At 40.2% G+C, this 24,381-nt stretch overlaps 2 protein-coding genes across 5 annotated transcripts in view; one reads left to right on the plus strand and one right to left on the minus strand.

Annotated features, from left to right (window-relative positions):
* Positions 1 to 5,600, minus strand: part of EFL1 (elongation factor like GTPase 1) — a 151,078-nt gene extending 145,478 nt beyond the window's left edge. Inside the window, exons 1-4 of one of the 2 annotated variants that reach the window (XM_005307231.5) lie at positions 5,505 to 5,600; positions 4,271 to 4,373; positions 2,401 to 2,468; positions 2,165 to 2,249 (exon numbers count right to left, since the gene is read on the minus strand). In XM_005307231.5, coding sequence (XP_005307288.2) covers positions 2,165 to 2,249; positions 2,401 to 2,468; positions 4,271 to 4,361 — 244 coding nt within the window. In that variant the 5' untranslated portion in view covers positions 4,362 to 4,373; positions 5,505 to 5,600. Of the gene's footprint in view, positions 1 to 2,164; positions 2,250 to 2,400; positions 2,469 to 4,270; positions 4,374 to 5,179; positions 5,200 to 5,504 lie in introns of those variants that run through there. The other variant, XM_065559341.1, reaches the window with a different exon arrangement.
* SAXO2 (stabilizer of axonemal microtubules 2) lies at positions 5,311 to 23,891 on the plus strand. 3 transcript variants are annotated; one of them, XM_065559342.1, is made up of 6 exons: positions 5,698 to 5,775; positions 10,837 to 11,018; positions 13,568 to 13,754; positions 18,803 to 18,982; positions 19,735 to 19,937; positions 21,486 to 23,891. In XM_065559342.1, the coding sequence occupies exons 4-6, from the start codon at positions 18,864 to 18,866 to the stop codon at positions 22,475 to 22,477; spliced, it is 1,314 nt and encodes a 437-aa protein (XP_065415414.1). In that variant the 5' UTR covers positions 5,698 to 5,775; positions 10,837 to 11,018; positions 13,568 to 13,754; positions 18,803 to 18,863; the 3' UTR covers positions 22,478 to 23,891. The 3 variants fall into 3 exon arrangements, with proteins under 3 accessions (XP_005307289.2, XP_065415414.1, XP_065415415.1); XM_065559343.1 differs by lacking the exon at positions 13,568 to 13,754; XM_005307232.4 differs by lacking the exons at positions 10,837 to 11,018; positions 13,568 to 13,754 and having other exon boundaries at positions 5,311 to 5,775.
* The last annotated feature ends 490 nt before the right edge of the window (positions 23,892 to 24,381 follow it).

Consider the following 24,381-nt stretch of genomic DNA (forward strand, 5'->3'; position numbering starts at 1 on the left):
AACAAAACATCATTAAAATTACCAACAAAATTTCAAAATTCTGCAGCAGGCTAGCAGCAAATTCATATATTTTTCTTCATTAGTTTTGTGAGTTAGATACATCGAGATTCTTTAAATTTCATATGAAACTGTAACCTTAAAGCTTGTTTTGTGTAACAGATCCACAAAGTCTCACAATGCTCAAACCAACTGTCACAGGATGGCTGGCCCTCTAAGGGGAGTAGAGCCCTGCCTTACCTGAGACTGATCAGCTACCTTCCAACTGATACTGATATCACTATAATCAATTGATTATAAAAGCCAGCTATTGGGTTAGGTGAGCTACTGGAAGTAGATGGGCCCCCTATGGCTAGCCCTAGAGCTGCAATGACAGAGACAAGAAGAAAGGCCTCTAGACCCCTGAAGCCTGCTTTGGTCAGGGAAATAGCTTCATGAGTTTTAGGTGTGAAGAATAAAGCTGTGCCCAGAAGGAGGAGCCTGAACAGATTGGGGGCATGGCATAGTCCTTCCTGGGCTAGGGGAAACACGCCAGGAGCCTCACACCAACATATATGGAAATGTATTTTATTTCTTTCATGGCTAGTCTTTTCCAAATGGATAATCTAAGCACAAGTGAGCCAATTCCCCAACACCTTAACCAAGTGGTTAAACAAACTAGAAAGATGAAGAAAGAATAATCACAGTCTGGAAGTTCTCTGTTTGTCATTCAAAAATGAGTAAATACAACAGTCTCCCACTTTCCCCAAAAAATGTATTTTGTTTTACAGAGACACCAGTAAATACCTCATGGAGACATTGAAAACTCAGTTTAAAACTGCTCCCTAACTGAATAGGAAATTAAAGTGGAGAGTTCGACATTTCTGTTTTCAAAACATCACAAATATTCATGAAAAAGATGCATGCAGTTTTATAAAACTCTAACCACTTCTGTGTTGAAGAAGCAATAAAAGAATTAATCTAAATGTCACCACAAAAGCTAAAGTGCATAAAGATAGTGAAAAAAATTAAAAGGAAGGCAATTCTATTCAAGCATAAAGCTAGCCATGTCTTCCAATGCTTGCATACCCCACAGTGCCCTCAACTACTTTATAATCACAATGTAACTGAAACGGAAAGGCGTACACATAGATTATTAGTGCACAAGTGTTTATTTTATCTCTCAGAGTTAGCGCTATTATATCAGCCTGGTAGAAATCTACTCTGCCTGATCGCTCCCACACTTGCCGATCCCTGATATAGAAGAAGTTACTCAACAAAGGTTTAGTACTCATGCAGCATTTGCCTAGGATCATTCTATCAAGAAGTTAATTGTTCTACATTGTGGCCAAGTTATTGAAAAACTGATGTTATTTCTAAGTTCGGCAATCTTAGATAAATAAAAATGTTAATTAAAAACTATTTCTGTGCATATGATGGAAAGTTTCCTCAACTTTGGGAACAGAGACAGAATCATCCTCCCCATCACTTCCACCTCTAAAAGGTAGCATGAAAACTGAAATTCCAATCGTCCACAAAACATTTACAATAGAAGTAGAAACTTCCCAAATACTGTTCCAACCAACATGCTTCCACCATGTAGGAATGGAAAGGACACTTAATTTCCACATGATTCTTCTTGGAATACTCAGCAGAGAAAAGATGTCCATTTTAAGGGGGATTTTAGTGATGAACACTTAACCAGTTTTCAACAAATTTATGCTATGTGTTACATATTTGCATACAATGGCCTTTTTTGCATGAAGGGCTATTGAAAATAAGATCCTTTCCACCACAATTCACCTGTAAAGCAGATTCCAAGATGAAGAAAGATGTGCTGCACAATCGTCATATGATGTTATCACTCATAAATGTCTACATCTGGCTCATTTAGGCCTTAATCCTTCAAAGACTTTCTCACATCCTGAACTTTAAGCACAAGTGGGTCCCACTGAATTTATGAATGCATGTGTACCAAAAGAGAAGTAAAACCGTGGTTTTATTTTTTAATTAGAATGATTAAAAATCACAAGGTTGCAAAATGTAAATCTCTGCAGAACCAAGGCCTAAGGGAGAGATCCAGGAGTGAACTGCAGGAAAAAACTTGAAAGTGATAATGAATAGAAGGAAAAGCAAAGAAAAAAAATCTCAATAGTCTGCACATTTTTGTGTAGCATCTCTACCTTACCTTTTTCAAAGTGCAGTGATATAGCACTAGATTTCATAGTAATTCCTCGGATCTGCTCATCTTCTCTACTGTCTAGATATCTCAGCTAAAATAAAAGACCACAAAAAGAGGTGATACATTTGTATACAGCTATTTTCCTAAGCTATTCTTTTAAATGTGAAAGGGTATGTCTGGAAGAAAATGTATAGGAACTCTTAAAAACTCCACTCATTAATTATATTAGATTATAACTGTACCTTTCCTGCCAATCGATTGGAGATTATTCCATTGCTAGATATCAGACAGTCAGCTAGAGTGGTTTTGCCTTTAAAGAAAAATAAGTGACTGTTTAAATACGCACACACACCAATGAGTTATCAAACTTGATATTGCTACAAGCTAGTAACTATCAACAGGCACACAGGTTTCTTTAAAAAAAATTAATAAAACTACTTTATTAAAAACCAGCGAAGGTTACTCAACATCACCTACATCTGCCTCTCACAAGATATGACTCTTCTCCATTTCCACAAAAAGCATGCAACCTTAACTGTGACCAAAAGAATATGTTGAAACAACAACAACAAAAATCCCACCATAATTCATAATTACAACATGGAAATAAAGATTAACCACTAACGTTAAACAATAACCTCCCAAAACAATAAACACTATTTCAAATTATTTCAACTTAAACACCAAAATATTCCTTCCATTAATCATCTAGCACAACACAATTAAAAAAAAAAAATCAACTAAAAAAAACTACATACACACTAACCATTTACTACAACACACTACCAATTAAAGATTCTAAACAATTAGAAAACATTAAATTTCTAACCACTCCACATGATCAAAGTTTCATGTTTTGTGTAGAAGCCACAGGAAAAGACAACTTAGATGGGCAGTGAAAGCAAGATAGCTACAGTGGAAAAGGTAAATTCACAGCTGTCGGCTTAACTAGGGATTTCCTGGCTTTTATAGGGTTGTGTTGGTCATATGTGCACTTGAGTAACCTTAACCAATTTTAAACAAAGTTCTTAATTTTCTGGAACATATATATTATTTAATGTGCACATGCACATACACAACCTACTTCCATGTACACACGTTTTGATTACTTTTATTACAATGTGGCTTGGAAGGAGTGTTGTTGTTTTTTTTATAGTCTACTCTCCCCATTTAAAAGCCAGATATTGTAGCAGCCCTCCCAAGCCCAGTAATGCCACCCTGCCTCGCCACAAAAATGCAGAGCAGTTAGTCTGTACCAAGGGAAGAAAGGGACTTTTCAGATTTCAAACAAGTATGCTGATCCCACGAGTGAAGAGACGTCACTTGACTGCATTTTACTTTCCTTTTCATTTTATTTTTTCAAATAGTATGGATGAGCACAGGTTTGACAAGTAACACCACTGCCCACTAGTGCGCTGTGAGGTCAGGGGGCAATTTATACTACCTTTCACCAGAGATCAATGCTGCACCCTACAGCAGATTCACACTCCACTAAAGGTTTAAAGAAGAACAGGAGGACTTGTGGCACCTTAGAGACTAACAAATTTATTAGAGCATAAGCTTTCGTGGACTACAGCCCACTTCTTCGGATGCATTTTTAAACAAAGTGGCTGTAGTCCACGAAAGCTTATGCTCTAATAAATTTGTTAGTCTCTAAGGTGCCACAAGTCCTCCTGTTCTTCTTTTTGCGGATACAGACTAACACGGCTGCTACTCTGAAACCTAAAGGTTTAAGTTACAGCCAGAGTTCCACAGCCAGCTATTTAAGTAAGGGTTGTGGGGGAATATGAATAGTATATCACCCAGCAGTTGTTGAAATGCCCTGTTATTAGCCATTACTGTCCACTTCAGGGGCTATGTTGCCTACACCCCCACCAACACCATAGGACACTGAGAGCAGGGGTGCCTTCTAGGAGGACTTCTCACTATCAGTGGCCCTGTGCCCGGGGTCAAATCAGCGCTGAACTGAACCCATGAATTTAAACACATGAAAAATCAATGGTCTGAAACATGTATCTTCAGCAAAATGACAGAAATATCCTTTTATAATTTAATCTGAACACATAAGAACATATCTCTAAATGACTGCTTATAGCAAAAAGTCCCTCTTACCGTGGTCCACATGAGCCAGTATACAGATATTCCTGATACTGGCCGGCTTTTTCTGGAGTCCAATCATCTTCTCCAAACTAGTGAGAACCATGATTACCTATTTCTGCAAATTAGGAAAAAGCATTTTATACTAGCATCATAACTCAAGAAACATCTGAATTTTTTTAAATGCACACACAAGTGTTTATAGTTTAGTTGATATATAAATATCAACTAAACCTAAACCCATCCACGGGCAGTACTTAGATAGCTAATAAATTATGTTTCTATAGCACCAAGCACTCCAGATCAGATACCAAAGAGATTTACAAACAGAAGGACACATTTTCCAGTTTTGATCATATAAATTTTTCATGTATTTGTTTATAAACACAACAAAATACACAGTGGAAATCTGTCCATTTAAACTGCGCAGAACCACACACATAATTTAAAGGGACAGTGTAAATTTGGCAGCCACCATCCTTTAAAAGATAGGTAAAACAATCCCTGTGGTGACTATAATTGAATCACGGTTCTTTCCCCCGCCCCCGCTCACTTTGTGTGTTTGACAGCACTCCGCATACATAATACGTTTGACTGTTTCCCCAGATAGTTATGCTGGCCCTGATCCCGCAAACAATTAAACAAGCGTGTAACTTTACTCACACGAGTAGTCCCATTAACATCAGTGGGAACACTTATGAGTAAAGCAACACGTGCTTAGATGCTTGTAAGTTTCATCATGCGCGTCTTGCAGAGCAACAAAGTAGAGACAATCATTTTTAAAGAGGAAAGGCGGATTGTAAAACCACAGTGACTGTCGGGGGGCTTGGGGAGCACATGTGCAGCACCCCGTAGGTATTTGACATTTATTTATGTTTAACTGTTTACAGTTCACGCGATTAATGGTGCCCCTTTCATACAAACCCCGCTGGCGACGAGGGCAACGCAACCGCCAGGTAGACAAGATACTGCCCAGCAGAGCGTGGGTGTGTGGGGACACCCCAACTCTTATTACAACTGGCCGGGAGTCACCGTGGGCCCCGCCCTCTGTACCATGGGTGTGGAGGAGGGGGATGAAGAGCCGAGGGGACCCCTGAAGGCAGAGCCGGCTGCCACCCACCCCGGCTGATCCGGAAATGACCTCAGCCTGGTGTGAGGCAATTGAGAGACCCCGCAGCTCCCTTCTACTAGGGGCAGGAGACACAGGCCGGGCCCCCGGGGGAAGGACAGGGCCCGGCTAGTCACTCACCCCGCGAATTCCCCCCTCTCCTCGTGACACCACAGCCAACTGCCCACGGCCGGAAGTCGCTACTACTGCGCGCACCTTTTGTCTCCACCCCCTTTGTGACGACTTACGGAAGCCGGGAGAGGGTTGTTCTGGGGACGCCACGGCGGTTGCCAGGCGACGGGGCGCTTCCCTGGTTACCGTGGCTCCGAGGGGAGGGACAGGAGAGCCGGGCAGGCAGCGACAGCGGGAGGATGAAGGAGAAGCGGTGCCTGTGCGAGATTTGTACCTGCGGGTAAGAAGCAAAAGGGACCCAGAAGAGCGGCCCCTTCCCCGAGTCCCCTAAGCCTGATCCACCGCGAGACCTAAATCCCCCCACAGGGACCCGCCCTCCCGAGGGCCGAACCCCCTTCCCTGGGAACCTCAAACCGCGCCCTCCTCCCCCTGTCCCGGAGCCACTCGTGGGCCCGCACCCATCGCCTCCGGACCAGAACCCGAACGCCACCCCTGTAACAGGACCCGGACTTCCTCCGCCCCGGGACCGCCCCAGCCTCCCTGAGCACGAACTTCCCGGGATCCAAAACCTCCTGACCCAGCCCAGATGCTGTCACGACCCTTGGCTGAAAGTGGTTAACGTTACCAGGGTTTACAGTTTGGTTCAATGGCTCTTACAAATTGTTCCAGCACCGTTCTGCCCCAGGACCCGAATCAGCAAATCCCATCTGGATCCAAATACCCCCATCCCGAGAACCAAACTTTTGGGGACCAAACTGCCCTGAGGCCGCAGCCCAAACCCCCTTAGCCCTGGGTCAAACCTCGCTGAGCTCACGCCTCCCCCTGTCCTAAACATGAACCCTCCCCACCCACCCCCAAATCCCCTGGTTCTGGAGACTGAACCTTTGGGGTCCCCAATCTGCTTTTTCCAAGCAGCTCAAACTGTCCCTACTTCCCTTCAAACACTCTGATACTGTTCAAGGGCAGTTTCATCCTGACCCTGTCTAAGGGCATATGCATTTTACCATCATTTTTCTCATCTAGACCTGAGGTGGAAGATTTCCCAAAATTTCTGAATATAGATACAGCCAAAGAGGGGGGGGGGGAATCTACAGAACATTGTTTTACTGGGGATTAGCCATTTTGTATACTGCTACTCACAGGCCTGTATATGCCTCATCTCAACATGGCCTAGTGCACCCTTGTTCCAAGAGCTCCAGGGGAAAGGAGGTGTCTTGGAACCAGTTATGCCAGTTCTGGCTCTGCCCAGAAGGACTTCTGAAACCCAGTGGAGAAGACCTTACAGCTGTTTCGTAGTCACTAGCAGAGTTGGCATAAAGGGGACACAATACAACTATGAATTCCTGCCCTTGACTTTTGTTTTAAGCTCTGTGAACTGTAACCACGTTTTACAGCCCTAATATACATCTACCACTATGACCTGATTAAGTCTGGAGAAGTAAAAACAGCTTTTTTAGAAAGTATCTGGTTTCTTTAGAAAAGGGAATACAGAGACAGGTTTCAACTCTCTTTGGAGCACTGTTCTGAAAAAGGAAAAGAATGTGGGTTCTTAGTAGAAATGAAGTAACACACTTAGGCTTTGTCTAGACTAAGAAAAGGTGGTTTTAAAATGTTAATTCATGTTTTTGTTTTTTAAAAAACCTTTTTATGTAGTCTAGACTGGATCTTAAGGTTAGATTGTGCCTTAAAGCACAGCCCTACTTTAATGAGTTGGCAGACGGGCTGCACGGCAGTGGGAGCAATTCTGGCTAACTCATCTAGAATTCGTCCTGGGTAGAAAACACTGCCACACCAGCTCTTCATCCTTTTTAAATAAGTGCAACATGCTAATCCTTCCCCTGCTCACAGCCAGCTCTGCTCACTATTATGGAGCGGAGATTGGCCATTGTCTTACTTTCAACCATGTCTTTTGGAACAATTCGTTATTGTCCTACGGCCTGTTCGAGCCAGCGAGGCTGGTGCAAAAGGGGAGGTCAGGAAAAAGGCTTCCTACAGGGAATACTACCGCCTCTCGCTGGGGTGGTAGTACACCTGAATGCAGTATTACCTACCTCAGGAAATTTTAGAATCATGACTCAGACTACAAAAAATCATATGATTGGCTGAAAATTTATGAGATTTAAAAAATAATAAAATGTGGGGTATTTTTATTTGCATTCAATATTGGAATGGTTAGGGTTCACATTTTAGCCCTCATTCAATCACAAGAGCTAAGAGCTAAGCAAGCAAGCTGAGATTCTCACATAATCACTGAAATCCTGGATCTGTGCCTTTAAGAAAAACATCAAGTATTGTGAGACTTGTGAAATAAAACCATGAGAGTTGGCATCACTTTGTACAGGAGGCACAAAACCAGCTTTCCCAACTCTCTCCCACCTCTCCCACATAGAAGGGGCATTCCAGGTTCCAGGGTGCGACAAATAGGACAGGCCAGATTAACTGGGGAGGGGAGTGGAGGGGTCATCAAAGGGTTGGGGCATTCAAATGCCCTGATGACTCTTGCAAGTGACCACTGTATTATGGTTACAAGTTAGGACAGTCCTGAAGTCTACTTCATCCAGGGCCAAGCCTTCCCCTAGCAGCTCCTGAATAGCAGAGACAGGAGTTCCCTGTCCTCTGTCCTTGACTGTATGGGCAATTCTGTCCATTTCTTCCCCAGCTACGTTGTGGTTGGCCCATGGTGAAGAGTAAAAGACGGGCAGTGTGAGGGTACTTGCATTCTCTTGCCCTGCCTCCTAGCTATAATCTGTCCCACAGAATTGTATCTCTGGGCTTAATCATGAGATAGCGAACTGATTGTTTCCATGAGGAGAAATCAGAGCTATGCAGCCTAGAATCAAATATGAAGATGGTGTGATGTGACATTGTGGAGAAGGGAAACCATGTTTATCCCAAGTGAAAAAATATGTCTCTAAACTCAAAGACACGACATTGTATGATATAATTATTATTATTAATAAATACTGTAAAATACAGAAAAGAAATTGGTTAAAACAGGGGTTCTCAACCTTTTTTCTGAGCCCCTCCTAACGTGATATAAAAACTCCACAGCCCACCTGTGCACAATAACTGGTTTTCTGCATATAAAAGCCAGGGCTGGCATTAGGGAGTAGCAAGCAGGGCACTTTCCTGGGGCCCCATGCCACAGGGGCCACCACAAAGCTACATTGCTCAGACTTCGGCTTCAGCCCCATGTGGTGGGGCTTTGGCTTTCTGCCCTAAGCCGCAAGCGAGTCTAATGCTGGTCCTGCTTGGTGGACCCCTGAAACCTCCTAGGGGCCCTGAATCCCTGGTTGAGAACTACTGGGTTAAAATACACATTGCTGAAGGTTTCAGCTTTCCCCATGCTAATTTTCCCCCTACTGTTACTCACACCTTCTTGTCAACTGTTTGAAATGGGCCACCTTGATTATCACTACAAAAGTGATTTTTCCTCCTGCTGATAATAGCCCACTTTAATTGAATTGTCTCGTTGTAATTGGTAAGGCAACCCCCATCTTTTCATGTACTCTGTATATATAGCTTCCTACTGTATTTTCCACTCCATGCATATGATGAAGTGGGTTTAGCCCACAAAAGCTTATGCCCAAATAAATTTTAGTCTCTAAGGTGCCACAAGTACTCCTCATTGACATTGCTGAAGGTTTTGCAGTCAATAAATTCTCAATAGGTTATTGTTTTTGGCAGCTCATTGAGTTTGCTTTGGTGTAGTACTACAGTGTTTCTGTTTTTACGGGAAGATTAGTTGCTTGGCAGTGTTACCTGGGCATTGTGATGTACACACAAGAAAACTGTGATATATTGCACAAGTTCTACTTAGCAATCTGCTGGAGTCTTACATACTGTAATTCTGAATTATTTTAGATATATTTATATTTCATTCTGAATATTAAAACAGAGGGAATAATTCTTCTACCTGTAGTTAGGTCCTGGGAACAAATACTGTAAAAAATGTCAGCCAGAAGGTGTTTCTGTGTCTCAGAATAGACAGTGCATTTAAGGCTAGATTCTGCAGCCATTGCCTGTACTGAACAGCATTTACTCATGAATAGTCCCTTTTCACTCAGGTAGCAAAGTCTTGGGCATTTATATCCAGAGGTTCTAGGTTCAATCCCCACCACCAGCAATACAGTCTGGGGTATAGGGTTACAAATGGTGGCCCATATAGGGAATTGAGCTTGGGTGGTGAATCTCTGAAGTTCAGGAAAAGCTTCCCTCCCTAGGGGGAGTGTGTAACCACCTCACTGTAGTGCTCAGTGGGACTTCTCAGGTATAGTGATTAGCACTTACTCACATAAGGGTGGTAGGATCTGGCCCCTATTTGTTGAATGTTACTATGAGTATTTTAAGAATATGGAGAGTAGACACCCTTCTCCCTAAGCTGAATGCCCTTTTCAGTGCCAATTAAAAATATATGCTTTCAACAACTTTTTCCAACAAATAATTGTGCTGCCAAAAAGACTGGGTGTCTGCAGGGGCTGAGCACAGTCAGCTCCCATCAGCTTAACACTTCACAGGGTCAGAGTCAGTGCTGGGGATGGTTCTGTATACCAGTCACCGCTAAAGTTCCTAGCTTCTCAAGTTTAGGATGTGTCTAACAGTAATATAAGACTGTGCCAAAGTGTACAAATGATCATCTTCCAGTTGCTTTGCTTAAAAGGCAAGTTTTGGTTGTTATTTTTTAAACCACAAAAATGTTCTTGTAACTGCATTTGTTCAGAATAATGATTAGATCCTTTATTGGTATCCCTGGAGTATATCCCCAGACCCACTTCCCAGTTTCCAAGTGATATTTTTTGAGAATGGACCAGGTATCAACTACCAACCATTCTTGGGATATTTCCATAATAAGAAGCAAACATTTTTATGTCCTTATTTCCCATGGGTTGCAAACGAGCTACGTTAATATGAAAGAAAATGAACCCCTGCCTGTGAACAGAGTCAGGATTCAGATTGCTTGCTTGATATAGAAGTCTAACAGTTGGCAAACACAAGAGGTAAATTCTGGCCTTCAGGAGCAGAGAACAGCTGTGCAGTAGTTAGATGACCTCCCAGACTATATCTCAGAGTAATATTTGTTTATAGACAAGAAAGTTGCCCATATACAAGAGTTTCTCTGTATTCTTATCTTCATTTTGGTATATAAAGATATGGAACTATTTACTAAAACTTATTCTGTTAGTCAGTCTCCCAGTCCTTCCACATTCCCCTCATGCTTGTTATAATTTCCTGAAGAAGATCATAATTTCTCAATAAATGATAGATAAAAGGAAAGGGGAAGTTTAAATGAAATGTGAGATACTTAATACTCAATACATCTAAATGCTTGCAAACCCAACAGAAAATTAAGGATGGAATTAGGGAGTACTAGAGCAACTCTGGAAGAGAATGTTTAGTCTTTGTTAGGAAGTCCATCCACTGACGGAAAAGAAAACAGGAAAGATTAATCAAATGGAACACTACAGAACAGTTGACAAGAAAATGGAATAAGCAAGAAAGTCCCAGGAGCTCTTCATTCAGCAGGTAAATGGAGAATTTAAATATATATATTTAGTTAAAATAATCAGAACAATTTAAAAAATAGACATTCCAAACAGTTAAAAAGAAAACAAAACTGGCCTCACTGCAGTGAAGAGTGCCTTAGGGGAGGATCCCTGCAGCCACACACAGCCTCATTGACTTCAGTGGAGCTCCGCTCAGGCACAAATATCTGCTAGTGCAGAATTCCTTGCAGGACTGAGGCCTAAATAACCTTCACACATACTGTAAATTATGCAGTCTTTTAGTTTTTATTATAGGTTTCCTGACACTTTCTTTTATAAAACTCTGTTTTCAGTTAGATATAACTTTGCCAAAATTTAATTGTTTGGATTGAAAGTTTCCATGCTGGGTGTCTGCCTCGGGTAGATTGTTGTTTGTTTTTTGTTTGTTTGTTTAATTTAATCAAGAACAGCTTAGCTATTTCTCAGAATGAAGTTAGGAAAAAATAAGTTATTTTCCCATGTTAAAAAATTCTTACAATCATTTTGTCGAGATGTTCTAGCACGTCCATGCTTTAGAGCAAGGTCTTGAAATTTGGCAGGAGGGTCACTCTGGTGTCAGGGATATACCTTTTGCTATCCCTCTGAAAATCATTGAAAATTTGGCCAAAATATGAGTTCACATATGCTTAGTAGAGACTTGTTAGCGTTTGGCAGCTAAATTCTCCAAATATTCCATTTGTACTGAGCATGCTCCATTCCAGGGCTACAATGGCTGAGCAGGACTTTCCCTGAAATAGCTCCTACTGGCAGACAGAGACTGCTGTGGTGACAGGTACAAGAACTGAGGGCAGGGAGACCGTCTCCCCAGTATTCTCAAACTTCCCACCGTTGGCGCTCAGACGGCAAGGAGAAATAGGTTGATTGGAATGCAAAGAGGGTGAGAAGCTGAGCCTATAAAGGTGGTGAGTCAGGGAGAGTGAGACAAAGTGTCCAGACAGAAATGGGAAGAGGACTGAGGAGGAGTTATGGGGGCTGAACCAAAGAGTCAAGGGAGAGTGGGGGACTGGGACATGCACCTGGGGAGGGCTGGGAGTGTAGCAGTTAGGCACTTAGTGCATTTTTCAAAAGCACCTCAGTGCCTATCTGTTTCTTTAGGCTCCAAATACCTTAAAAAATATAGCCCATGGTCTCTGCTGAAGTCAATGGAAGTTTTGTCTCCCAGGTGCTTCAGGAGCAGGACCTCTGAAATGACTAATACAGCAGTTCAAAACAATGTTAACCAATCATAATGCATACTAAAGGTGCCTCCTGATTGGCTACAACTGACTTTGATGAAAACTCTTAATAACCTTGGCATCAGTCAGACAATATATGCATTTTGATTGGCACTACAAATAATAGATTTCTTTCCGGACTTGTAATTCAATCTCCCACTTAGAATGCAACTTTAAAAAAAATAGTTACATGTGGAGCTGTATATTCATACCAAAAAACTGTCCAGATATTTCTGATGAGGAATTTCAGAATGTATGTAACAATATACTGATCATGACTACATATTTCAGTAAATATAAACATTTATTGTTCCTCAAGATAACAAGCATTTTTTTTCAGTCCTGATTAACTCCTCAGGTAAAGAAATCTTGATGTTAAAGAGAAGTGAATGCCTGGTTAATATTGATGAATTGGATTTGTCTGATATTATTATTTATACAGAAAAAACAAGAAAAGCAATAGAAAACCAAGAGAAAGCACAATAAAATGGTGGAAGGGAAAATCCATAAGGATACAAGGGGAGATCAGATCAGTGATGTCAGAAAAGATAGGCACTTAGGATACAAAGCAATAGGTTCATCTCTAGGTGAAGGGAACAGGCAGTTAGTTAAATTGGGGTGTGGTTTGAGGATTTTTTATGCTCATTAACCAGGGAGGCAGCAAGGCCCATGGTTCCTCACTTTTAGAAACATTAGAAAGTTTTAGACACATTTATCCGCCCTGACATCTCAAAGACACTATATATTACATTTTAGCTATCGTTATTGAGTGTTTTTATTTAACTTTTTGTATCTATCTGCTATTGTGCTAGCACCAAGCAAAGAATAGGCCTGAGACAAAGATAACAGGGAGCCCAGTACACAACTATTAATTCTCCCTTGGAGGATAGTCTGCAGCTGACTCAGTAGAGAAAACAAATCATGTTTTCTCCTACCCACCCTACCTCCAGTCGCATTGGCTTATGGTGATTGACCACATGACATGTTAGTATCCTTTCATGTTGTAGCTACCTACCAGATGCATGAATGAGGAGTCCCCTTCTGTCTGTCTGTCAGTCAGTCAAGGGATTTTCATACCACAGTTTCTCCTCCTTCTGGTGTGCTGGCAGGCTTCTCCAGTGACATTCCAGAACTAAAGAAAAATAATGGGAAGCCTACACTACTTAATTTATCTAGCCATTTTGCCCAGAGCATCCTGGATGAATGTCCATACTGTTGTGCTCCTCCCATAATGGAAAATAATTAGCAAGGTAGGAAAATTTCACTTGCAGCCTTCTATTTAAAAAATAAGATTTAGGACTTTAAACACTTTCAGATAGAGGCTTGCAGTGTGTGAAAGGATGAAGGGAAAAGGGAAAGGAGGAAAGAGGAAGACAAGGAGGAGGATGACATGCTGACTTATCTTTGATGTTACAATCCAACACAACATCAAACTGATCATCTAGCAGCACCAGAGGCAAATGCAGGCAGGAAAGAAGGTTACATTTCTTCTGACTGTGCAGGTATTCAGCTTCATCTAGCTATATGAAGCACTTTGAGATATTTGCAAGAATCTAACTGTGTGTAAATATCATAGATGAGGTATGACAGTCACAAAAATTCTCTTTATAGAGTCTGTTGTCCCCTCAGTCTATGTGTATAATGCTCATTGGTGTTAATGTTTCAAGGTGTTGTCCTTTGGTGGACAAATATACAGTATTTCTCTCTCAATAGTAGTCAATCCATGACACAATCCTAAAGGACTCTGAGGAGTCAGCGAAAACAGACATTCTCTTTGCACATTCACATAAGAGAATAACTACTTACTAAAGATTAATTTTGCTTTTGTCATGAAGACTGGATTTCCACATTCCTCAGTTTACTAGTTCTACTTAAAAAGAGTTTCAATGAGACTTTTCTTTGTCTATAAATCATGTATGTTCCCCCCAGAATTATTTTTCCTGTCAACACTAGGGAACTCAGATCATTTAAGCAGCAGAATAGTTTCAGTAATAAAGTGTCCAAATATAACTTCTTTCACTCAGATGGTGATGTTTACCTTGGCAATTAAAAACCTTATTGAGATATTTATTTTGTTTATAAACTCTTAATGATTTAAAGTCTCCTAAAGGAGACTTTTCTCATAATAAATCTTATTCTATGGGAGGGAATGCTCTAGAAAGCTCTCAAGGATGAATCTTGTTGGCATGAGAAAACTAATTATGTGCCAGATCTTTGGCTGGTGCAAGTCAACATAGCTCTGTTAAGTCAACAGAGCTACACCAATTTATACCAGCTGAGGCGCTCGCCCAAATGGTGTCTATTTAAATTTTTTGAGATTTATCTGTTAACATGTTATCTAAGCAATAAATTATCAGTCTTGCTCATGGAAGAAAGAAAACATAACCTCCCACAGCAGACATCAATCATTCATGAGTCAGGAACACATGCACTTCAAAATACATTAAAAGATCAATAACTCTGGCATAAAAGATAACGATGAAGTGTAGCAACACATTTGTAGGTAACACACATAAATCAGAGACTCAAATAGTTCTCAATTAGCCAAATTATAAGCAACATATTTTATTAGTCATGTCCCACCCTTTGATTGATGATTCTCAACAGATATTTAGAATTCAGATCTCATTCTCCACTCTCTCTCCTGAAAGTTGTGATTTAGTTGTAATCATTTCTAGAAAGATATTCTCTTAATGATAATTCTTTTATTATCATTTGGTTTAAACCCCAAACTGGATTTGTCAGTTATCCAAAGCCATGAAATATACTCTCTGAGGCGGATTCCCATTTGCATTAAGGCCTCCTTGACACTGCCATTTACTCCCACTTTAAGTCCTCTTTACGCTGCCAGAGAATCAGGCCTTGTACGTTTTTTGGTGTATATCTTTTGTATTTCACAATTTGTAACGCTATTCTGTTACCATTACTCACATTGATAGTACCGTACTCCTGAATAGTCCCATTAAAATCAATTTGTATGTTATGGGATTATTCAATCTGAGTTAACAATTTTGACTCATCAGAAATAATGGAGTCTTACGCAGTCCTGCATAATTACTTTTTGCTAGCGATGCTTTGGCTCTCTTTGACAAAAATAAAATGTCATGACACATTTTGATCGTTCGAACACTGATGGACTCCATTTAAATTTAATTCATTATAATCTTCAGGGTCCTTCAGGAGGAAAGTATTTTTCTAATGGATGTTGTTTCTGCTTGTAGCAAGTATGATAGTGCAGGCGATATAACAATGATGAGGGTAGTGTGGGGGAATGTTGTGGAACAGAGTACAGAATGTAGAGACAGCTGAGTGTATGAATCTGATGATATCAGAACAGCCATTTGGAATAGATAGGACCCTATCAAATTCACAGTTCATTTCATGGTCATAGGATTTTAATAATCATAAATTTCATGATTTTAGCTATTTCAATCAGAAATTTCATAGCGTTGTAATTGTAGGGGTCCTGACCCAAAAAGGAGTTGGGGGGGGGGTCGCAAGGTTATTGTAGTGGTGGTATTGCCACCCTTACTTCTACGCTGCTGTCTGCAGAGCTGGGCCATTAGTCAGCAGCCGCATTGCCACCCTTACTTCTGCACTGCTGCTAGCAGGGTGCTGCCTTCAAAGCTGGGTGCCCGGCCAACAGCCACTGCTCTCCAGCCACCCAGCTCTGAAGGCAGCACAGAAATAAGGGTGGCAATTCCGCAACCCCCCTGCAACTCCCTTTTGGGCCAGGACCCCCAACTTGAGAAACATTGGTCTCCCCTGTGAAATCTGTATAGTATAGGGTAAAAGCATACAAAAGACGAGATTTCATGGGGGAAGACCAGATTTCACAATCCGTGATGCGTTTTTCATGGCTGTGAATTTGGTAGGGCCCTAGGAATAGGTATTGTGGTTGGTGCATGGTTTTCTGAAATGAGCTGATGGAAAAGGTATGAGGATGCAAAAATGAAGCTGCTGTTTGTGTGAATATTATGCTGTTTGTTTCAATCTCTCTTGGGCTGTATGCTTAAAATCAATGTGATAAGTGCCTCTTGGAATAAACAATTTCTGATGGCATGTATTAATCTGATAGCCTGTTTTGTTAACTAGCTTTTGATAGTTATATTTAGTGTTTTTCTATTTTCTGCTTAAGATGATGTTTTTAGTTGTGAAATCTGGAGTACATGCTGTACTCTGTGAAGGAATATTATATAGCATAGATGAATCCCTGGAAAAATTCAGGGTGGGTGGAACTATGTGATCAGAAGTAGCACCTTCTCATTTCCCTTTTAATCTCTTCTCTTCTTGTTTTTCCTTCCCTCCCCTAGTGCTTTTCAAACTGCTCAGTTCATTGTTACGTGGTGGGATTGTGACATTAGAGATAACTCAGCCCTCTCTTCTCTCCCACCCATTTTTCTCTGCTGCTGCCCAGCCATCAGGTCACAGTTAATGGTGGGATTGGGGCATTAGTGGTAAATAGGTGACATGGGAGTATTATCTTTTACGGAGCCTTCTACTTTACTGTGCAATTTTCAGTTGTTATCGTTATCCCTCTGGTAGAACCAGTTTGATTGAAAATGAATTGGCAGCTTGAGGCTCCAACACACCATACACTCCACATGAGACATCTACTGAGACTGACTTGTTATGTAGGGTTATTTAATTTACCATTTAATCTAACTAGTGAGCTCCAAAATCACATGGCCCAAAAGTGCAACTAAAACTACCTTTACGGATTTCCCATCACAGATAATTCCTTTCTCTGTTTTCCTTTTTTCCTCTAGTCCAGTGTTTCCCAAACTTGGGACGCCGCTTGTGTCGGGAAAGCCCCTGCCGGGCCGGTTTGTTTACCTGCCCCGTCCGCAGGTCCGGCCGATCGCGGCTCCCACTGGCCGCGGTTCGCTGCTCCAGGCCAATGGGAGCTCCTGGAAGTGGCGGCCAGCCCACGCCGCTTCCAGCAGCTCCCATTGGCCTGGAGCAGCGAACCGCGGCCAGTGGGAGCCGTGATCGGCCGGACCTGCGGACGAGGCAGGTAAACAAACCGGCCCGGCCCGCCAGGGGCTTTCCTGACACAAGCGGTGTCCCAAGTTTGGGAAACACTGCTTTAGTCTATTTAATTTTTTATTTCACTTTGATTCAGTTTTTTCTTCTTAGTATTCACTGCTAGCCCAATTTTTCTGCAGGTCTTCACTCTGTTCTTTGAATGTCTAGTTTCCTGAGGTTGAAATGGATTTTTATCTAGTAATTGACATACACTTTTGCCCTTACAGGTCTTGTCACTGTGTCTGCGATTCTTGTACAGCCTTTCATGAAGTTCACTTATTCACCAAGTAACATTTTATATTTTGATAACCTCTCATTAGCTTGTACCTGAACCAGTGCTGGAATTGAGCTAGCAGATGTAGGAGGACCTACTTTCATTTAGTCTGTCCTCTAAAGGGGAGAGAGGCTAGCATAATTCCAGTGCACACTGCACAAAGCAAATTAAGAAATTCTGACCATTCATTCTTGTTTAATGAGTCTTCTTTGCCAATGGTTCATTCAATCAAATCTGAAGAAGTATTTTTTAATAAATACTTCAAGAGACAGAAAGCACCCACTAGTTCCTGTAATACTGTTCTATACAATCTGGCTGCATTTTGTATATAAACTGTGGTTGAGATTAAATGAAGATGATTCTGAACCACATTTAAACTAAGCTCCTTTATCCTGCTAGCGAGGTGTGGAGAAGCTCTGTGTAAATGACAATTAGGCCCAATGTGTCTAAATCCCTTAGATGACTTTGAAAATCTTAACCTGTATATTATAATTTCTTGCAAATCATATCCCAAAATTACTATGGTTAAATAGTACAAGACATAATACAGTATATACACCCAATAACAAAAATAAAGCCAGTACTTTTGGGGGATAGAGAATTTCAGAGAGATGGGTGTGAAAAAAATAAATTGAGACAAGAACTAAGGAGGGATAGATTCAGGAAATTTATTCTAGAGATCTGGAGCTGCAGATCAGAAGGCCATAACACCAACTGTGATGAGATTGTGTAAAGTAGGGAGGTGACCAGTGCTGTTATGAGAAATGGTGAAAGATGTATTGAAATACACAGGGAAAAAGGAATGAGGAAGAGAGAAAGGGCAAGATACCAGAGAAGTAGAGAGAGGTATTGAGTTATTGTTACAGATTAGGGAAATAATAGCATGAAAGAAGGAAGCCAATGCTTGGCAGAGAAAAGAATGTGAAGAAAGAGTGAGTTGGGTGGGTGACAGATTAACATTTAGAAGACTGACAGCTATATTCATCCTCCCTATTCTGTACTAAGGATGCGGTAAGTATTCTTTCTTCCTGTGCTATTGTGGCCTATGCAGTGCTATTTAAATGGTAACATCCTTCATAACTACAGAACAAAATAATTTGTTTCTCTTTCACACTCAGGAAGTGTTCTAGGTGCAAGGTACCTGTGATGACAATCCTATTTCTCTTGTTATACACTCATAGAATATTTGAGATGTGTTTCCCATAGATAAAACTATTGGAAATGATCTCGTTTCAATTTCTTATATAGGCGCCATCATTGCCCTCATAAATCCACAAGGATTTATGATACTGGAGGACAACCTTCCCTCATGACGGAATACGAGGACAAATATCTCCAGTATGGCAATGTCCCTCCACGCCAGAGTCTTAAGCCAAAGGAGGAGTACCAAGCACATCATGGAAGAATGGAAGGAATCACTACATTTAAGTAAATATTTTGAAGCAATGTGTTTTGGAGCTGATGTTATCCTACAGTGTCCTCATATTTTTTCATTTAGGGAAGACAGCTCTGTTTATTGGAATAATTTTCCATTGTGAAATAATTTGATTATTCATTCTCTTCAAGGATATATATGCATAAAGTTTGAGTATAGATAGCACAAGTCAATCATGTTTTAGAGTTGGCAGATGACATGCAAAGGAATTTTTTTTTTTTTTTTTTGTCTTTTGGGGATTCATTTTTATCTCTAAAGAAGATCTGAAAGGCAGGGCCGGCTCCAGGCACCAGTGGAGGAAGCACGTGCCTGGGGTGGCACATGCTAAGAGGCGGCACAGTCTGGGCGGCTTTTTTTTTTTTTTTTTTTGCTTCAGTAGTTCGGGGGTAGTCCGAGCGGCTTTTTTTGCTTGGGGCGGCAAAAATGGTAGAGCCGGCCCTGCTGAAAGGTAAATTGCTGTCAGGTTTGAAAAAGGGATTCCACCACCTTACTAAGTACAAAGAATATACCATATGTCAGACACCAAATATCTGTTGAATGATTGTTTTCTCATTTTTCATCCTGTGATCTTGATGATACTGATCCTAAATCAGCAATCCCTTTCAAAGAGTTAACATTTTAGTCCTTCCACAATTGATACAATGTAGTTTTTGTTAAGTTTCTATATATGGGGGAAAATGTCACAAATGTCTCAATCAGAAAAAGGTAACATTGTGAAGCAGTACTGCATGTTTCTCTTTTTCAGGTCTGATTATCTTCCATACGATGTTGTAAATCGACCTCTTCGGGTACAAGAAGAGTATAAACCAAAACCCGGAGAGATTGATTTTGGAACTACATACAGGAGAGATTATAATCCTCATAAAATACAACCAGTGACATTAGTAAGACCTTTAGAAAGAAAACACATTAAGGGAGGAAAATTAGACACCATACCAACTTATCAAGGTAATTACATATGCCATTTTTAAAGAGAGAATCAGCCACAATGATGGTAGTATTCTGAACTGCCATAGTGGAGTTGCGGTTTGATTTCTGACTTTGGTCTCTCACTCTCTGGCCCAATAGGTGACAGTAGTGAAGAGAGAATACCCTGTGTTTCTCAGCAATGGATTCTATTAATTTAAGAATTAACATTAATAGGCTCTGAAAGAGAAGCCCTCTCCAGGTTTTCCCAACTGAAAGGAGGGCAGCTGTTAGACTGTGGCAGAAATATAGGAAACTAGCTAAGGGAAGGAGAAAGAAACTTTGGGTTCTAATGCTAGTTATAATCCAAGCACATCTTGAAGATATTTTTGGAGAAAATTGTAATTCCTTTGGTAAGAAAGATTATTAAACAATGTCAAACAGAAACATGTTAATATTATTATGGACACACTGTGCCAAGAGTCTCGCGTTCTTGCTTTGCTGCTGGACTTAATTGAAGCTTTGGATATCAATAATATTTAACAATGCTTTGTGAAGAACCATAATTTGGTACAACCCAGATGTTTTCAGACTCGGCATGGTGATGGGCACCTTCTGAATCCAGTCTTTAGAATGGGACTGGAGCTTGCTGGAAGGACAATCTACCTTATTTTAAGACCATCACTGTCTCCATTATGAGGTCCAAGCATACCTTAGCTTCAATTGTGGTGGAGTTCACAATTACTGTTTTTCTACATAGACTGATGAAACAAACTTGATTTCAGATTCGTCTTTACTATATACTTGGTATAGCATTCTGCTGATGACCTGTTTCAACAAGATGATCTTCTGTTACTCATTGATGCAACAGTTCCTAAACTGCCTCCCTGCAGATTATCCTGACAGGTTCCTTGATATACAAATAATCAATGACCAAGGCCACTGGATTAGAAGGGAAAGATACTTAAGATGCTGAAGATCAGGTGAGGCCACTGAGGGTAGGAAGTTAGAAGAATTGGGGTAGAGTAGGTAGAAGCGAAGAGCGCGTAGTGGCAAAAGTAGAGGTAGTAGAAAGTATTGGGCAGCATTGGGCCTGGGGGGAACGAACATCTTTGATAACAATATTATTATTCACCAGCTTCTGTACACTTGTAGTTTAAGATGTTACCAGCATCTGTCACTAAAATTATAGTCCATAATTCAGTCACCTTTTGTTTATATGTATTTCATCCACAGTCCTGAGATAAAATGTAGACTTTTGCAGACATATCCTCTATACAAATATTTGTATGCAATAGAAAACAGAAATCAAATATGTACATAGAAAATATTTATTTTTTCTAAAAGAAATAATCATCTTGTGGTACTAAGTGGCATTTTATTGGCTGTTTGGTGTATTCCCATAGTAGCAGGTAAGCAGAACTCCTGTATCTAATAGTAAAACAGAATTGTCTTTGTTACTCAAACTCAACTCTTTTGATCAAAAGGGTTGGTGGGGGAAGAAATTAGATTTTTTAATATGGGACAGCCACAAATCAATAATAAAACCTATAATCTTTCTTTCTATCAAGTATTGTTTTTGTCTTAAAGATGACTATAGATCATGGGAAGTTCAAAGAAGGGAGCCAAATAAATTGGACCACACCTATCATCCTCCTACAGAAAAGTTTGGGAATTCTACTACATTTCAAGATGACTTTGTTCCTAGGGAGCTGAACCCCAGACAAAGCTTTAAGCCTCCAGGTGTGGCCAAACTTTCAGATGTACCTTTTGATGGTGTTACTAATCATCGCAGTTCTTACATCGCTTATCAACTGGAACCAAAATTTGTAAGACCAAAGGAAGAATACAAGCCAAGCAGCCAACCCTTTGAAGATCTCACAACCCACCGGAATGATTTTAAAGGGCTACTTGGAGAGTTTACAAAAAGCTGCAAGCCTGAATACACTAAAGTTGGGTCTAATGGTCACTTTGATGGATGCACTGAATTCCAGGATCGTTTTCAACCATGGTCAGTCTCCTTGCCTGAGGCTCGCAAGATAAGAGATTATGTTCCTCCTTCAGGTAATATGGATTTACACTCCACAAGCCATCTTGATTATGTTCCGCACGTGATCTGTCCCGTTGCCCCCGTAAGACCAGTTTCTTATGGAAGAAGAAGTAAGGTCCCTTTCGAGGGGAACACCACAATGAAGGAAGACTTTCAAGCTTGGGCCAGCTGTCGGCAAGAAATTATTAAAAGACATCAGGAAATTCCAAAACCTACTGGAAAATTTGATGGATTGACCACATTCAAGTCTCACTATATACCACATGAGATAATTCCAGTTCAGAGTTTCAAACCTCTGCGTGTTGTAGTCCCTAGTTCAGCTCGTTTTGAAGATGGAACCATGTATCGTACAGAGTATACTCCAAAGAAACAAGAGATCTGCCCAGCAAACTATCCATCTCCTCCAGGATACATCTTTGTAAACACAGATTCTCGTGGTCACAAGTTCTTCCGCAGAGTTATTCCAGAAATCAATACATTTTCCCAGTCAAATGGTAATCATATTCCAAAAGAAGTAGCTGTTACTTCATAACTTTTAATTTTAGTAGTTTATATATTTTAAAAAATATTTAGAAGCCATAGCTTAATTTTTTCCAGGCTAAGCCTCAATGACAGTTGGCAAGTACAAGTGATTATTGTAATTTTAAAATGGTTAAATCACTTAAACTGATATAAAAATCAGCTTTAAAAAAACTGGGAATGACTTTATTACAAGATTGATGAAGATTAAGCAGCCTTAAGATGCATCTAAACATTTTGTGTGGAATCTGTTCTAATTGTGCATCTTACAATTACTGTGCTTTTCAGTTTTCACTGTCTTCCAGCCCAAGCACATACTGTGTACATTTAAATGAGATTATGACTTGCTGGAAATCATTTTGGAATCATTGAATCTGTACAGTAGCAATTAGATGTCTTAAATGTAGCTTGAGCCCTATTTAATTCTCACTGCACAGCAAATGAAACTATGATAATCTAAATGAGTAGACCCTATCCGCACTACTTCTGAAACGTTGTTTTAACATGGCTTCTGTGACCAGTGTGGAAAAGGATTTTTTCCTCTGGAAATCTTGATAGCCAAACTGCATTACAAACTAGCCTCCCATGTAGCCTATAACATAATCATAAAATCAACTTCAGAAAACAAATACCCTTTTTATGCTGGTTCAGGAAACTATGCTAGGACACTGCTAACAATAGTCTTGAACTTTGCTATTATTAATACAGTTTAAGCCTATTATGGCCAGCTCCTAATGGTGAGATTCTAACTTCTGATGCATGGTGCATATTAACCATGTAATAAAAAAGATAATCTGCTAACTTTTGCATACAAATGCAATAGCAGATTTTTTTCTGAGACACAAAACAGAGCTGGTTTGACTTTGGTCCTTAGTTCCCAGCTAAAGAATTTTAACATGTTTCAAATAAGTAGATGGAATGAATGATTTATTAAGATAATGTGTGTGTTCATATAGGAGATGTTAAGCGTTATTTCAAAGTATTCTTATCTCAGTTTCAGTCAACGTGTGCAGGATTTACAGTGATCCCTTCTTACAATACTTATTTAACAATAATATGTTGTCATCACTTTCAGTATGAGGAGTATCAGTGACTTATCAATATATTATCTTTTACTCATTACTATAGGAAAGCCATTTTAGCTTTGAAGTGTCATGTATTTGTATGTATACCAAATCACCAATAAAAGGACTGAAATCAAGTACAGTATGATGTTGAAAGCAGGAACTGAATCACATGAGCTCCCCTCAGAAACGTAGAGAGACCTGGACTGCTGGAAATGCTTGTTTTGTGTAACTGTTACAGGAGGCTCCTGCTGTTATTACAAGAGTGGTTGTTTTTAAATTTTCTTATTTCTCTTTGTAATACGTCAATTTGCTTTACTCTAATTGAAAAATCAGGTTAATAAATTTTTTTTTTAAAGTTCATACATGTTTTCCAGTTTGTAATGAGGTGTTTTGGATTGGATTTTTCATTAAATGTTTAAGGCTGGACTAGCCTGAGCAAGTAGCGCCATATAGCAGTACTGTCCCAGGAGCGGGGCAGGGACTGAATTCTGATTTAGTTGCAATTACGTCCCTGGGAGGTATTTAAATGCTTTGCTTCCCTGACCGGCCACTTCCCTGAATCAGTGTCTGACCCCTGAGTCCTTTTCATTTTTATTTAGCAGATCTCAAATTTCTTAGCCCCATTATAGGCCTATTTCAGAGTAGCAGCCGTGTTAGTCTGTATCCGCAAAAAGAACAGGAGTACTTGTGGCACCTTAGAGACTAACAAATTTATTAGAGCATAAGCTTCGTGGACTACAGCCCACTTCATCGGATGCATATATACATAATAAATTTGTTAGTCTCTAAGGTACTCCTGTTCTTTTATTATAGACCTATTGTCCCAATAGGGATTTTCTTTTCTTGGCTA

Source organism: Chrysemys picta, chromosome 10 (genome assembly GCF_011386835.1).
Source record: "Chrysemys picta bellii isolate R12L10 chromosome 10, ASM1138683v2, whole genome shotgun sequence".
In the NCBI taxonomy this organism is placed as follows: domain Eukaryota; kingdom Metazoa; phylum Chordata; order Testudines; family Emydidae; genus Chrysemys; species Chrysemys picta.